The 14,377-nt window shown below is 43.9% G+C and overlaps 1 protein-coding gene across 1 annotated transcript in view; it reads right to left on the bottom strand.

Moving 5' to 3' along the window:
- Positions 1-1,957: 1,957 nt before the first annotated feature.
- The window catches only part of plcb2 (phospholipase C, beta 2), a 28,924-nt gene continuing 16,504 nt past the window's right edge, over positions 1,958-14,377 (bottom strand). The window contains 8 exon segments of the mRNA XM_076299819.1: positions 1,958-2,128; positions 3,702-3,806; positions 4,728-4,785; positions 5,995-6,054; positions 6,987-7,051; positions 11,176-11,317; positions 12,910-13,093; positions 13,653-14,150. Coding sequence (XP_076155934.1) covers positions 1,958-2,128; positions 3,702-3,806; positions 4,728-4,785; positions 5,995-6,054; positions 6,987-7,051; positions 11,176-11,317; positions 12,910-13,093; positions 13,653-14,150 — 1,283 coding nt within the window.

Below are 14,377 nucleotides of genomic sequence, written 5' to 3'. Positions count from 1 at the left end.
CATCTGGAATGAAGCCTTTCAGGATGCAGTCATTTAGCCGTGTTAAAGAGCTTTGTAATTAACTGACATTATGAAAATGTGGCCAGGTTCCATCATGTCAAGAATTGCTCCACTCCACAAAACAGCACAACAGTATCCTAAGTGTAGGGCCCCTAGTGTGCAGTGTGTGTGTGTATGTGTGCGTGTGTGTGTGTGTGTGTGTGTGTGTGTGTGTGTGTGTGTGTGTGTGTCAGTGTGCACGAGTATAACGTGACATACTGGATCTGGTGGTTGGACACACACAGACAGCACGAGGGCTTGTTTACACGTGTCGTGCACTCTCGCTACTTCAAAACAAAACTCTTCTGCCATCTATCACTGTTCCCTGAAATAGCAAACTAGCCCTTCTAACCTGAACAGGCTGTTTGCACCTCCTGTAAAAATGGCATTCAAAAAGACATTAGCTGCACATTAAACTGCACTCTGGTAGGCTTCAGCTTTCACGTTGTTACCTGTAAACATGCCGTATGTTTGTGTATGCTATGCATTAACAAAAGCATCTGAAATCTACAAGTACACATCCATATTCAAACAGCAAGATTCACAGAGACAAATTCAATTACCAACATGTTTATTTCAACCCATTGTTAATAGCATGAATTATTAATATCGTTATTAACTCAAAGCACATACAGAGCACTGTAATTGTTTCTTGTTTTGAATATGTTGTCACCTCCAGTTCATTATGTAAGCTACACCACTACCATGTACTTTGAAAGCGCATTGTGCATCATCTGTCAGAAAGCTTAAGAGGTCAGAGGCACTTACAATACATCTACACTACATATGTTCCCTTAGTTATATATGAAATGACTGGATTTCTACAATCCTAAAATCCTATGAGATTCTTTAAGAGGCATTGGAGGGGCATTGAATTACAATTCCAGACAAAGTGGTATTAATGATGATGATTGCTAATCACAGAATTAATTCTCAAACAGGATGGAACAAAGGAAACTGAAAAGAAAAAAAGCTTAACGATTTACTGTCATCTTGTACAAAAGACAGGCCCCTAATTAGTAACTGGCTCTGCCGTGCATCTGTAAATGCACTTCTCCTCTCTTCATTCATCTGTGATGGACAAAGGGTGGAGGGTGCTGGGAGAACAGGCGGGTTACCTCCATCTGAGGTATGTGACAATTTGAGTCGGTGACTGGCACATGGAGACTGACAAAGACACTCTGATTCACCATGTTCTCCCGCTCGACTTTATTACCCATAAGCCCCTTGCCCTTTGGAAGAGAGAGAGGAGAATGAAAAAGCCTTGCTAGACAGGCAAGCCACAGGGCTCTTTTATATGTTTGCTTTCTTTTCTTTTTTTACCTAAAATGCTCCCTCTTTGACATAATGCTAGGCTCTAGCTCATATGCCAAAAAGTAATGAACAAGAATAAAAAACATCTTACAGGCCATTTAGAAATGAATTTGTTTGAATGTCTGAGGAGAAGAAAAGATTGAAACTCTTTGAAAAATAGGTCAGGATGAATCAGCAGAGACTGAGCTCCTGCCTCCACCTCCCCCACATTACCAGACACCTGATGTGCAGTTTCATTTGAGATGCTAACTGCCTGAGCTTCCATTAAAAACATATTGCTCCATTAGCCCCCCTCAACCCCCACATCACCCTCTCAATCATAAAAGGAATCCTTTCACTATTTAGGTTTGAAATGTACTGTACTGTAGGTGACAATGGCTCACACCTTTTAACATCTTTTGCTCCACTGGCAGATGTAAAATATAGCTCTATGCACTGCACTCTACCACTGTACTCTAGAGGTATGATATATCATGAGGATTACATACCACATATCAGCTAAAGTAAACTAAAATCCACACAATCAACTAAAGTAAACTAAAATCCACGCAATCACTTAAAAATAAACATTCTAAATAAGATGATTGCGTGTGTGTTCCTGCGTTCACCCCAGGAAGACGTGTCCATACTGGCCCACCTTCTCCGGCTTGTTGTCAGCGAGCTGCTCCACCTGCTCGGGGAAGTGTGCCCCTATGCAGGTGTTCACCGCCACCTTCACGTCACACGGCAGCGTCCGCATCTTCTCCCCATGCTCGTCCAGGGCCTCTCGGACCAGCTACGGGACAAAAAGACCGGATTGTAATCACAACACACTCTCTTTACTCAGTCAGTTAAATGGGAGCAGCCTTCACTCAGTCTTTTCTCAAAGTTCTCAGAGTGCTGCACCGAACTTATGGCATAGTCACAGAAAACAAGAAAAGACTGCACTTTGCATAAACTACTTCTTTTATTGGCTCTATTGCAGAGAAAATGTACGAACTTGCAAGTACCATTCTGTGTAAAGTGCAGCCTTTTCTGTTATCGTTTTCTATTGAATCATGACCCCATGATTTGATTGTAGACCTGACCAAAAAGCTGCACAGAAAGTTACACCCATATAAGTGCAAATAAAAGGACATCTCAGATGTCCTGTAGACAGAGAGGATATATCCTTTTTAAAAATTTGTTCAACCATACCAAAAAGCTGCATAGAAAGTGGCACACTATCCTACACTATCCAAAACAAAAGCTGAGAATTATACATTCTCAGCAGGGTGCCAGTACATGCCAGCTAACATTATCAACTTGAAAAAAAGAGTTCTTCAAAACATTCCAGTTATCTACAGAAAAAAAAATTTTCTAAGAAAGAAACATCATTCCTGACAATTTCCTGAGATCTAAAAATGTAGCCTATTTGAGCTGTGGTACTTCAGAGATACACTGACTGATGATTTATACTTTGTACATCCAATCCAGTCTAGATTTGGGAAGATGGGCTATACATATGGTGGATGGAGTGCCATCAGGGTGCATCCAAGTCCACAAATAGTGAAATCTTGTGCCACTGTTCCATGTGCTTCACCGATAAAAGGCAAAGTTATCAGAACTTTCTGAGCACAAAGTATATTTTTGTTTGTGCTTCCTGCTGGGAAAAATGTGAGCTGTTGCACTTTACGATGATTGGACAGCTCCACAGTCAAGTGCAGCTTTAATCAGATGCCATCAGCTGTTGCCACTTGCAGAGCTCAGACTTGCACTTGTGTCATTAACTCAGTTTGCATGTGAAAAGGCCTACAAGAGGCACCATCCCAGACACGTCCACCAAGACAAGGACTGATCACTGATTACAGTAGCCCATAAATTACAAGCTATTAAAAGGATTTGATAAGGACAAGCTATAGGCCTTGCATCCTAAAGATTTTATGTTGGATTAGGGGACAGACAAATAATACATGTTGTTTATTACCTTAACATGTGCTCATTAAATCTAAGATAATAGCAGTTCTATGAATACCATGACTACCATAGTATACTGACAGTAACACAATATTAAACCAATCAAACAATTCTAGACCACTTACCAAAAATCAGATAACTGGCAAAAACATTGTTTCCATAGCGTATACCACTGTCTCCCATAAAACATGACACCCAAATGAAATTAGCACTGGTTTGAGTGGGGACAGGATGGTTAGACTTTCCTTTTGAGTTGGCATAAGAGTAATTCTAGGAGTGGCTTGCCTTCTACAGTAATAATGCTTGTGATTTATGGTAAAAAAATGTATGTATTGCTTGTTTTGCAGTTATTTGCTGTGCTACTCATTGTTATTGATGGCATGTTCAGGAACATTCAGTGGAAGTGCTGATACTCTCTGTGATGTCACCACCTTGCCAACAAAGCTTCTGAATGTCTCCAGAGTGGCAGCCTGGTTCTTCCTCAGAGCCTCTTCCTGGGCGTTCACACAGTCTTCAGCCTGTAACAGACCACAGAGAGGCATGGTGAGAGGCCTGAGGAGGTCTTCAGAAGAGCAGCCGGCATACTGAGAGCTGTGGCCTGCTCGTGAGTGAAGGCAAGTGGACATTTTAGCGGACAAACAATAGCGGAGTAGACATTTTAGCGGTGGCAAATGGAAGCGAAGGGGCAGGTGGGCTGACAGAGGCTGCTGCTGACAATGTTGCTGAGCGCTGATGAGCAAACATGTGAGGAGGGAGCTGAACAACAACAGAGAATGAGTCATCGCACACATGCTCTCAGTCACTCACTCACTTCCACACACACACACACACACGCACACACACACACACACACACACACACACACACACACACACACACACACACACACACACACACACATCTCTCTCCACTGAACACCCCCTCACCACACATGCACACACACATACACCCCTCCTCTCTCTCTCTCACACTGACACACACACACACACAGCCATACACACAGGATGAGTAAGAGGGGACCATTCTCCTGGTCAGAATGTTCTAATCATCAGAGTGCAAGTATTATGGACCAACAGCTTGCAAAACTGTGTATCCCTTGGTTCAGAGATGCCAGAGGAGGACTAATTGCTGGGCTTCTTGGTGAAGCGCAGCCCCATAATTGTGGCTAAGGGACTGGCATCATGCCCCCTCCTCCTCCTCCTCTGTGCAGACCTCCAGGCTCTGCCACCATGCTGTGACTCACGGCTCAATCAGATCATGACACATGCTTATTCCAGAGCAGCATTCCCTGTTGGCCATAATGACCCTCTTGGGTTCCCACTACCCATTGGCTCTGGCAAGCACAGTGTTTGGAGAGGAAGGAAATGTTGCAGAGGGTTTTTGCACAGAGAGACTCATGTCAGAAAGTTTGGACAGATTGTGGGTAAAAAATCACATACCTCTTTATTGTCAGGGACATCTTCATCAAGCAGCTCAACACTCTTGCTCTTCTTCAGTCTTTTGGGGAAAAGAGAGCAAATCAGTGCGTATAGGGAGAAACATGTTATACCAATGCACTACAAGGTTTGACAATATACTGTATATCCCATGTCAAAACAGAGCAGCATGTTATTTCTGCTGAAGATTATGCAACAGCTGACATTAGATGCGCCATGCATTTGTGGTGTAATCTGACGGCTGAATCACTAGAGCACTCTGAGCAGGTGGCCGGCCAGGCGTCTTTGTGGAAACTGCTCGGGGCTCCAATCTGACACGGCTCAATTGAATAAGCGGAACCAGGTGTATGCTGGTGTGGAAAAAACAGACACAGCCGCTGGGTTTCGAGGAACAGATTGATATAATAGATAGATAGCGATAGAGAGGGAGAGAGACAGAGGGAGAGAGAGAGAGAAAGAGAGAGAGAGAGAGAGTGATGGCCACCCAAAGCATTAGACCAAGACATGATAGAGGAGGCTGTCAAGAACGGAAGGGGACAGAGGGACAGCCCAGGTGACATGAAGTCACTGTGAGCTCTGTGGAAAGTCCAGGAGAAGGGTGTGTTTGAAAAAAACTCTGAGGCTGGAGTCTATGGAAATGGTATAGTTCTGTCAAGAATCCTTTTAAGGAATTTGTTTTTTGCTTGATAGCAATTTTATGTTATGAAGAACTGTGTGGTAAGGGAATGAAATAAACGTCTTGAATTTTGTTGTTCCACTGATTTCCACTGACAGTTAACTAGATCCTAAGACTATGAGCCCTGCGATTCCTAAGACTACGAGCCCTGACTACGAGCCCTGCGATTCCTAAGTTCAACTTTACCTCTGAGCACCAGTTTTTAGATATCCTCAGCGCTAGCAACTGAGGGATTTGGTGTGAAATGTCAATGTTTGTCTTCGCTGGCGATGGTAGATATACAACCATCTGTATTTTTTGGCAAACTCAAGAAGAGAATAAGTAATTCACCCCTCTCACAATAGACTAATGTCCAAATGATGCTTCACTGATTTAATATTTAAAGAATGTTATTAATTGACAAGGTTGAAAAAGAAATACATTTTACATTACATATACATTTTATTAATTTTGTTTAATTGTTTTGCATAATAATGTTATGCTTATTACATTTTATTTCTATTCAAGCAAAATAGTGTTGAACAATAGGTTGTTGTCAAGTGGATATTTTCTAATCATTGAAGCCACCTGACACCACTAGCTCCGTCATCTCACCTGCGCTTGTCTGTTCCTGATCGCTTGGAGTCTGTTTTCTTCCTCATCTCTTTGTTCTCACTGAGAAAACAGGAGAGGCAGCGGAGATGGAAACAAGAGACATTTTTATAACGGCACCACCAGAGCAAGACTCTATCTTACCGAATCATTGTCCCTGCGAGCCGTACCTTTCCCCCTCAGAAACACTCATCTGAATTAATGTGCAGGGTATTGCCACCGCTGGCAAGGTTGACATTTCTGTGAGGCCACATTCAGACCAAATGACTGGGGTTAAATATAGTCAGTAAATGGTGTGTGTTCTGGCCAGGAGTGCTATTCAAGGCTCTGCAGCATGAACAGCAGCAGGTCATTTTGCAACCTCACAGCACACTGATGACCATTGGCCAGCTAAGAAAGAGAGAAGGCGTGGGGAACCAGGGGAGAGCAGCGCTTAAAGCAAAGCACATGACCAGACACATGTGCACACACACACACACACACACACACACATACACACACACACACACACACACACACACACACACACACACACACACACACACACACACACACACATACACACACTCACACTCACACATAAACAAACACACAGGTTCTGAGGAACAGGTATTTGTTGCAATTTGGTGCAATGACATCAAGACTGTGATTAATATGTTGGAAAAAACTTTGCAGATAAATAAAAATATTAGCAGGCACAATTAAAGAAATGTTTAGAGAAATGTGCAAAAGAGGTACAAAAGCAGCTTGCCGCCCACACATTCTCATAATAAATCAGTCTACAGTGGTTGCATAACCTGAAAGAATGGAGCTGTATGTTTGGCATGTTGACTGGGCACAATAACTACAGCTGCAGAAGTTTCAAATACATTTCAGTTCTGCCAGTCTTCGATAAAAGTGGAGTTAGAGAGTGTGTGTGTGCGTGCGAGCGTGCGTGCGTGCGTGCGTGTGTGTGTGTGTGTGTGTGTGTGTCTGTGGTCATGCATGAGCCTCACCTGTGTAAGGCTTTGAGTTCGCTGGAGTGTCTCTCAGTGGCCATCTCCAGCAGCTTGGTCAGGCACTTTTACACCGGAAACAGCAAACAGGACACATGACATCACAGCATCTCATCTCACAGCCCAACAACACAAAAGGTGGCCATCTGTGTACCAGCCACCCCATCCAACGTGTGATGAAAATACAAGATCTGCTATTATGACTAGCCCTTTACCGCTAATGCTAAAGACAGCATGTTCACTCAGCATTCTGCTTGGATGACTAGTATATAGCACTAACAGTATCGATATGTCCGTTCAATTCTGTATTCTCTCATGACTACCGCTTGAATGCTAACACCATGGCCAGCATGTTCATTCATGGCCCTCAGCAAGAATCACACTTCACATGCTATATAGCCACTTAAGATGGTTCCTATTTCCTGTCTCCAAATGATAAGTGCTCGGGTGCACTGATGCTCTCCACTCCACGGGTCTGCATCTGAGTGCACACTTCAAATGATAAGAAATCAAGGCACTTGGACAATACAAGTAGAATAGAATGTTTTTTGTTTAATTCTATTTGGTTTTCTCCAGTCCTATTCTATGGACGTATGTCCAAACCTTTCCTAGTCCAATAAATACTCTGTGCCAAGATCTGTGCCTTGGATTTCTAACCACTTTATCGCCACTGTCCTCTGACTCACTCCAAATCTCAGCTCCCGGAGCGAGGGAGCGTGAGTGTGTATGCGTGTGTGTGAAGTGAATGTGTGTGAGTGTGAGAGTCCCAAAGAGCTGTTGACTCCACAAGGCATGGAGTCTGAGTCAAGAGGCCCAGAAGTCACTTTGGGGGCGGGGTTAAGTGCCATGGTTGACCCTCAGCACTGATGAGGAATCAATGCCCTCGGCAGCAGCCTGGCCCGTGTCCAGAGAGAGGAGACCGGACACCTTGTGACTGGAGCAGTGAAGCCTATACACGGATATGGGAAAGTCCATCCTGGCCTTTAAGGTCAACTACCTGAACTGGTGAATTACAATCATGAATTAAGGTTGAGCAGTAAAGTGGAAAGCTAGAAATGCTGAGCAGTTTGTGTCTGATTTCAAGACTGGAGAGTTTATTTGGCTTTGAATGAATGAGTTTGTTATATGTGCAACCATGCAACTAAAGCATAGGACAGGCACACCTGTATGTACAGTAGGTAAACTGCTTGGCAAGAAGCCTTAAGCACTGTGACCAAAGAAGAACTGATGTTTCAAAACTGACTTTTGATGTTTCTAAACAGACTTGAGGCCTCATTTAAAAACACTGATTCATACACATTCAAATATGATTATAAAAGGGCAATTTTAATGTCTGCTCCTCCATAAAGTGGGTGATAAGTTCCGATCAGAGCCCTACACCCCCTCCACGTTCTCCCTCCCTGTGAGCGGCGTGTCCTACTTCACTTTTATGACTACTTCAGCAAGAGCTCTAGCTCTGGTGCGCTGCCAGGCCTGATTGTAAATACAGGTTTATTGGACAGAGTGGGCTTACAGTCAGATGGCTGAATGGGAAAGTTGTGATTGAATGCACCGCTTGCAAAAGCCCAATCGCCCCAAACCATGGCCTGATTGTACAGTGCTGCTTAACAATACCAGTCCCATTCATGTGGCACTTTTGGGACTGTGACCACATAAACTGGTAAACGCAGCAATATAGAGTAGTACAATACAGAGAGAAGGAGGAGTGGAGGAAATCATTTAAATTGGCATGGTAACCATGCATCAAGTTATTTCTCTTATACATCAATTTGAATATTTATCAAACATAGCTAAAACAGTCATTCAGACACTAAACTAGATGTACCGCAGAGCGGTACAAAATATGACCGCCGCCCAGTCCAGCACATTTTTTCCACAAAAATAAATCACGCTGAAAGGCCTATATGATTCTAACTGTCTCACTAAATTGCATTATCCACACGTACTCAATTCTCACTGATATCTGCTAGACAACAAGTACCAAAACATGATTAGTTCATAGATTTCACATGTAAAATTCATTTTATACAACCCCACCTCCATCTTGCCTGTTCATAATTCTGAGAAATTCTTGAATTGTGTGCATGTGTGCATGTTCATGTTTATGTTGTGTGTGTGTGTGTGTGTGTGTGTGTGTGTGTGTGTGTGCGTGTGCGTGCGTGCGTGTGCGTGTGCGTGCGCTTGTGTGTGTGCCTGCGTATGTGCCTGTGCAAGCGTACATATGTCTACTGTCTGAGTATGTGTCATACGTATGATTACTGTGAATGTATGTGTGTGTGTGTGTATCTGTTTGTGCACATGTGTGTACATGACCCCTGGAGGCAAACATACGGAAAAAAATGGTCATCCTAGTCCCTACAGTTCTCAAGATATTCACAGAGAACTGTGTCTGCCCTACCCTCCTTTCGGGGGTCCAGTCCAGCGGGGGGGCTACAGATCAAAACGAAAAACTACGGTTCCATGCTATCCATGTGGGGTTACATGCCCACCAAGTTTTGTGTACCCCGGTCTTTCAGTGTCCCGGGAATCATTGTTGGTGTACGTCACTAAATGTACACATAAATTATTTTATTGTAAGGCCCCCCATGAACGAAAGTACACAAAACTTGGCATGCATTCGGAGGGTGTCATAATGATCCTACACTTTTAATTTCGTGCAGTTTTGACCTTGTCAGCCAGAGATATTGTGATGAAAACACCTAATTTTTTGCTTTTTAATTTTTAACTAGGTGGCGCTATACATGAAATAAGTGGTAATGGGATGGGTTGACATGCCCCGTTAAGACCAACATACATAAAAAAGGTGGACCTCCTAGGCCCTACGGTTCTCGAGATATTCACAGAAAACTGTCTCCGGCCACCTACAGGCCAGTTGGTGTATAGTAACATAAATTAATTTATTGTGTGGCCCCCCATGAACGGAAATCCACAAAATTTGGCGTGCATACAGAGGGTGTAATAATGATCATACACTTCCAATTTCGTGCAGTTTTGACTATGTTAGGTCACAGATACCTTCAATTACAACACCTCATTTTTACTTTTTTGTGTTTAACTAGGTGGCGCTATACATGAAATGAGTGGTTATGGAATGGGTTGACATGGCCCCTTGAGATCAACATACAAAAAAAAAATGGTCCTCCTAAACCCTACGGTTCTCGAGATATTCACAGAAAACTGTGTCTGCCCTACCCTCCTTTCGGGGGTCCAGTCCAGCGGGGGGGCTACAGATCAAAACGAAAAACGATGGTTCCATGCTATCTATGTGGGGTTACATGCCCACCAAGTTTCGTGTACCCCGGTCTTTCAGTGTCCCGGGACTCATTGACGGAAATTTGGGCATGCGAAAAAAAAAAAAAAAAAAAATCTTACTAAACCTATATGACCGCCGCTTCGCTGCGCGGCGGTCATAATAATATATGCACACAATCACCTTTGTAAGTAGTGTTCAAACCCTCTGTCTTTTAAAGTGTAACTTCAGAGTAAAAACAACCTAGGGACTCTTTACGGTAGTTAAAGCCCCCCTATGCAGTTTTGGCAATTTCTCCGCTGTTTTCTCACTTTTTGCTAGCAGGTTTCTCTGCAGAGCTCCCCCTACAGCTTTAGAGTATATATTTTACGACACTCCTCAATTGGTCAGTCTGCCGTTTCCTCTTTCCCAGACTATGGTTTACTCATTTTCTGCTTGTTTTCGCTGGCTCTGCCATGACGAATGTCTGAGAAACTCCATCGCTACCTTGTTCTAGCTGGTGCCTGGCGTGTGAAGTGCAGTAAAGCAATTCGTTACATCCCGAGACCGCGAGACTTTCTGTCTCTGAGGCCGTTGGCCCGCCGGTCCAAAGTTGCAAGTTGTGTTTTTTCCGCTCACAGACGCTAGAGGGAAGCGAGACAGCGACCATTCACACCAGAAAAAGTCATATACTGTAACTATTCCAATAGTTTTACAGTAAAAGCAAATAAATGGTAACTAATGGCAATAGTAGGTTAAACAATGGCTTCATATGTCATGTGTATGAGAATGGAAAATAAAATGCTACATAGCCTAAATGTGCATACAAATACCTACCCACCTAATAATTAGTAGGCCTATAACTGTACTGCTGTTTGGTGAGAAAGTTTGGCAATATTACTTTTATACATTGAAGAGGATGTGTGAGTAATGACGACATGTCTCTAGCCTGTGTTGTACCTCGGTAGCATGCTGCTCCTTCTTCTTCCTGGTGGAGTGATACTGCTCAGTCCACTGTGCCCTGAGCTCCAGCTGCATCTTCTCCTTCAGATCAAGCACACGCTCCATCTGAGGTTCTCCACTCGCCTGTTCACTTCCAGCCCTGCAGGGGGTGCCGTGACAGAGGACCAGTTAAAGCTGCAGTTGGCAAGTCTGTCAGATTGATGGGATTTAGCCAAAATGTTGAATGTTTACAACTCTCATGCCCCTCCCCCACTACCACCGAGCACCCTCTCATCGAGTCTGTGCTCATCAGTGCGCACCAGACTGCACCAGTCTGTGATTGACAGTCAGATCTCACACAGCCCTGCTCTGATTGCACCAGAAGAACCGGGAGCTGTGGATATTTGCAAACCAAATAACAGGCTCTAGGTGGAGGTAGAAGTGCATTTTTTTTTCTAAACCCGGCTGATTTATGTTGTTCTGTCGGAGCATAGTGTCGATTTCAGTGATATGATCAAAGAAATCTTGCCAACTGCAAGGGTTAACAAGTTTGAGAGGAAAGTGAGGTGATATAAAATGTGCAGTTGGCCATGTATGTATGGATAGGTTTATAGACCCTTTCAACTGTAGAAACAAACATTTGCATTCCTAAGGCATTTCCGGAGGCACCGAAAACAATATTGAGCTAATGGTAACATGGGGACAAACCAAAATAAAACGAAGAAAAACGAAAACAATTGGTTCTGCCTACCTCGAGTTGCTGCAGCCAACAGAGCTGCAAGGCAACTACAGTGGGGGCATGAACATGGGAACTCATGGGGAGCTAGGTAGAACCAATTGTTTACATGTTTTTGTACCGACAGAACTTGGTGACATCGAGAAACTAGATCTAGGTGAAAAATAACCGGAATTCTCTTTTAACGATTAAATCTTGTTAAAGCTTTTTCTATTGTTTTGTAAAAGAGATGTCATTTCTCTAGAATATAAAATGTCTCTCTAAATGAGAAGACTTCTACTAAGCATGCAGCTGAGCACCTAATCATTTTGATTGATTAATTGATTTTTCCCTTTTGTCCAGGCTTAAATGCATTAACTGGTGAGGGACTGAGAGCTCCCTTCTTGGGTTACTGCACCACCCTCACAGGGTCCAACACAAATGAAGCTGCCCACCTTCCCTGCCCACCTTCCCTGCCCACCTTTCATACACCCACTTTGTGCATGCAGTCACCTTGAGTGCAGCCTCTTTAGACTCCTCTCAGCAGGAATCCAGCTGAAGGCTGAATTACTACATTGAGTCGTGGTACGGCTCTAGAATAACTCACTCGACCCCCTCTCTGAAATTCCACCTAACTCAGGATGGGCCTTTAGCACTGAACTACAACAACAGTGTTGCTTGAACGCTGGTAGGTGGGTAGGTTGGAGAGAGCAGGTTAAAAAGAAAGATCCATTAGCAATTAGCATTCTCTGAAAGGTGGATTATCTATTAGGCATGGAATATTTTTATCATGGCTGCTGCTGCCTTAGAACAGAGTCTAAATATACTCCAATTAAGAGAGACCCGCTCTGAACAACAACAGCAGCATCATCGTCATCTCTCCTGTCGGAGATAATTATAGAGCATCAGCAGCACATTTTCTGCTGGTAGTGCTGCCCCCATGCTGTGGCCAATGCGACATGCATGAGACAGAACTTCATAAAATGACATCGTGAGAGTTGGAGAGAGAGAAAAAAAAACAAGAAATAAACTTTTACTCTTTCTTTTTCAGGGAGGTCTTCTTCTTGAGGGACTTGAACTGGTCACTGTATTTCTGTGTCAGCTCCTCGCCTTTCTTCTGGAACTTTCTCTCAAGCTCCTTCAGCTCCTTCTCCTGCCTCTTGGTGACCTTCAGGAAGCTCTTGTGCTGGAGCAGCTCCTCAGAGGACACAGTGGAGGGTTCTATGTGGACGGACACAGTGGGTAGAAGGGGAAAAGTTTCTCTCACAGTCATAACAAATGAAATGTCGTAACAAATGAAATGACATGTTCTCAGAAGAGTATCATCAGAGCAAGACTCAGGGCAGATACATAAGATATGACAGATACAAAACACTGACGAGGTTCTCAAAAGCAGAGATTTGGAAGTAGGCCGTAAAGACCTCAAGTGTACTATATTTCACTATTTAATCACTGCATGCAAACGCATCTCGCAAGGTGCTTGTTTGTCAATATGAAGTCTGTAAACTGGTATGATGACGATACCTAAGTAAAAAAGCAAACACTAAATGACATCCACTAAACATTCAGCATAGTACTGTAACAATGCAGTTTATAAGAGCAGTCAGGTGACTATACCTACAGTATAGGTGACCATAAATTGGACCAGTACTTTGTAAGTTATTTGAGTGGGGACACACATACACAGAGACAGACAGACACACAGGTGGAAGGATTTGATTACAATAGGCCCGCCACCTTCCCTACTGACCACCCCTACCTGTTAAGTGACCACCCCTACCTGTTAAGTCGGTGGATGAGTTGGTAACTAATGTGGCTGAGGCCACTTCACCAGCGGCTGCTTCAGCTCCAGGTGCAGGCTCAGAGGGGGGGTCACCAGCCCTGTCCTCCCCCTCACTCCCAGTAGACAGAGGCTCAGCAGCGGGAGCTTCAGAGGCAGGTGGCTCATCTGAAGTCTCCATGTCTGGATCAGGGGATGGTAGCTCTGGGACTGGCACAATGTTTGCCTCTGGTTCAGGGAGTGTCGGGGTGGGGGCAATGTCGATAGAGTCTAAAGCTGGCCCGTTGAGAATGGGGGGGTCAGGGGGAGAGATGAGGGGTGTCACTGGCTCTGTAGTGGGCTCTGGAGGTGGAGTGGGGCTTCTCTCCTCCGTGATCGGGGATGAGGGGGATTCAACGGCGGCGGCAGCAGTTGTAGCATCAGCATCAGCTACAGGAGATTCCTCAGGTGGTGGAGGAAGGATAGCGCCCTCTTCTGGATCCTTACTGACTTCAACATCTGAGTCAACACACACAGTGTTCTCGCATGCTATACCAGTCACCGGTTAAAAACAAAACTCTTCAATTATTTAACACTCTACATGTAATTTCCCTTGGTGACTAAGCAGTTGAGCAACTGCCACAAAGCAAATCAATTGAAGAGCCAGAGAAGTTCACTAAAAGCTAGTGTATAACTTACAGTACTGTGTAAGTGTAGTGTATAACTGTATCTGCTTTGAAAATACA

This window comes from Alosa pseudoharengus, unplaced genomic scaffold (genome assembly GCF_046254945.1).
Source record: "Alosa pseudoharengus isolate Yale_2024_CS ecotype anadromous, Long Island Sound unplaced genomic scaffold, YU_APseudo_1.1 YU_APseudo_1.1_scf_22, whole genome shotgun sequence".
Classification (NCBI taxonomy): Eukaryota; Metazoa; Chordata; class Actinopteri; order Clupeiformes; family Clupeidae; genus Alosa; species Alosa pseudoharengus.
Note: the sequence above shows the minus strand (reverse complement) of the source record. Positions and strands in the feature narration are given on the sequence as shown.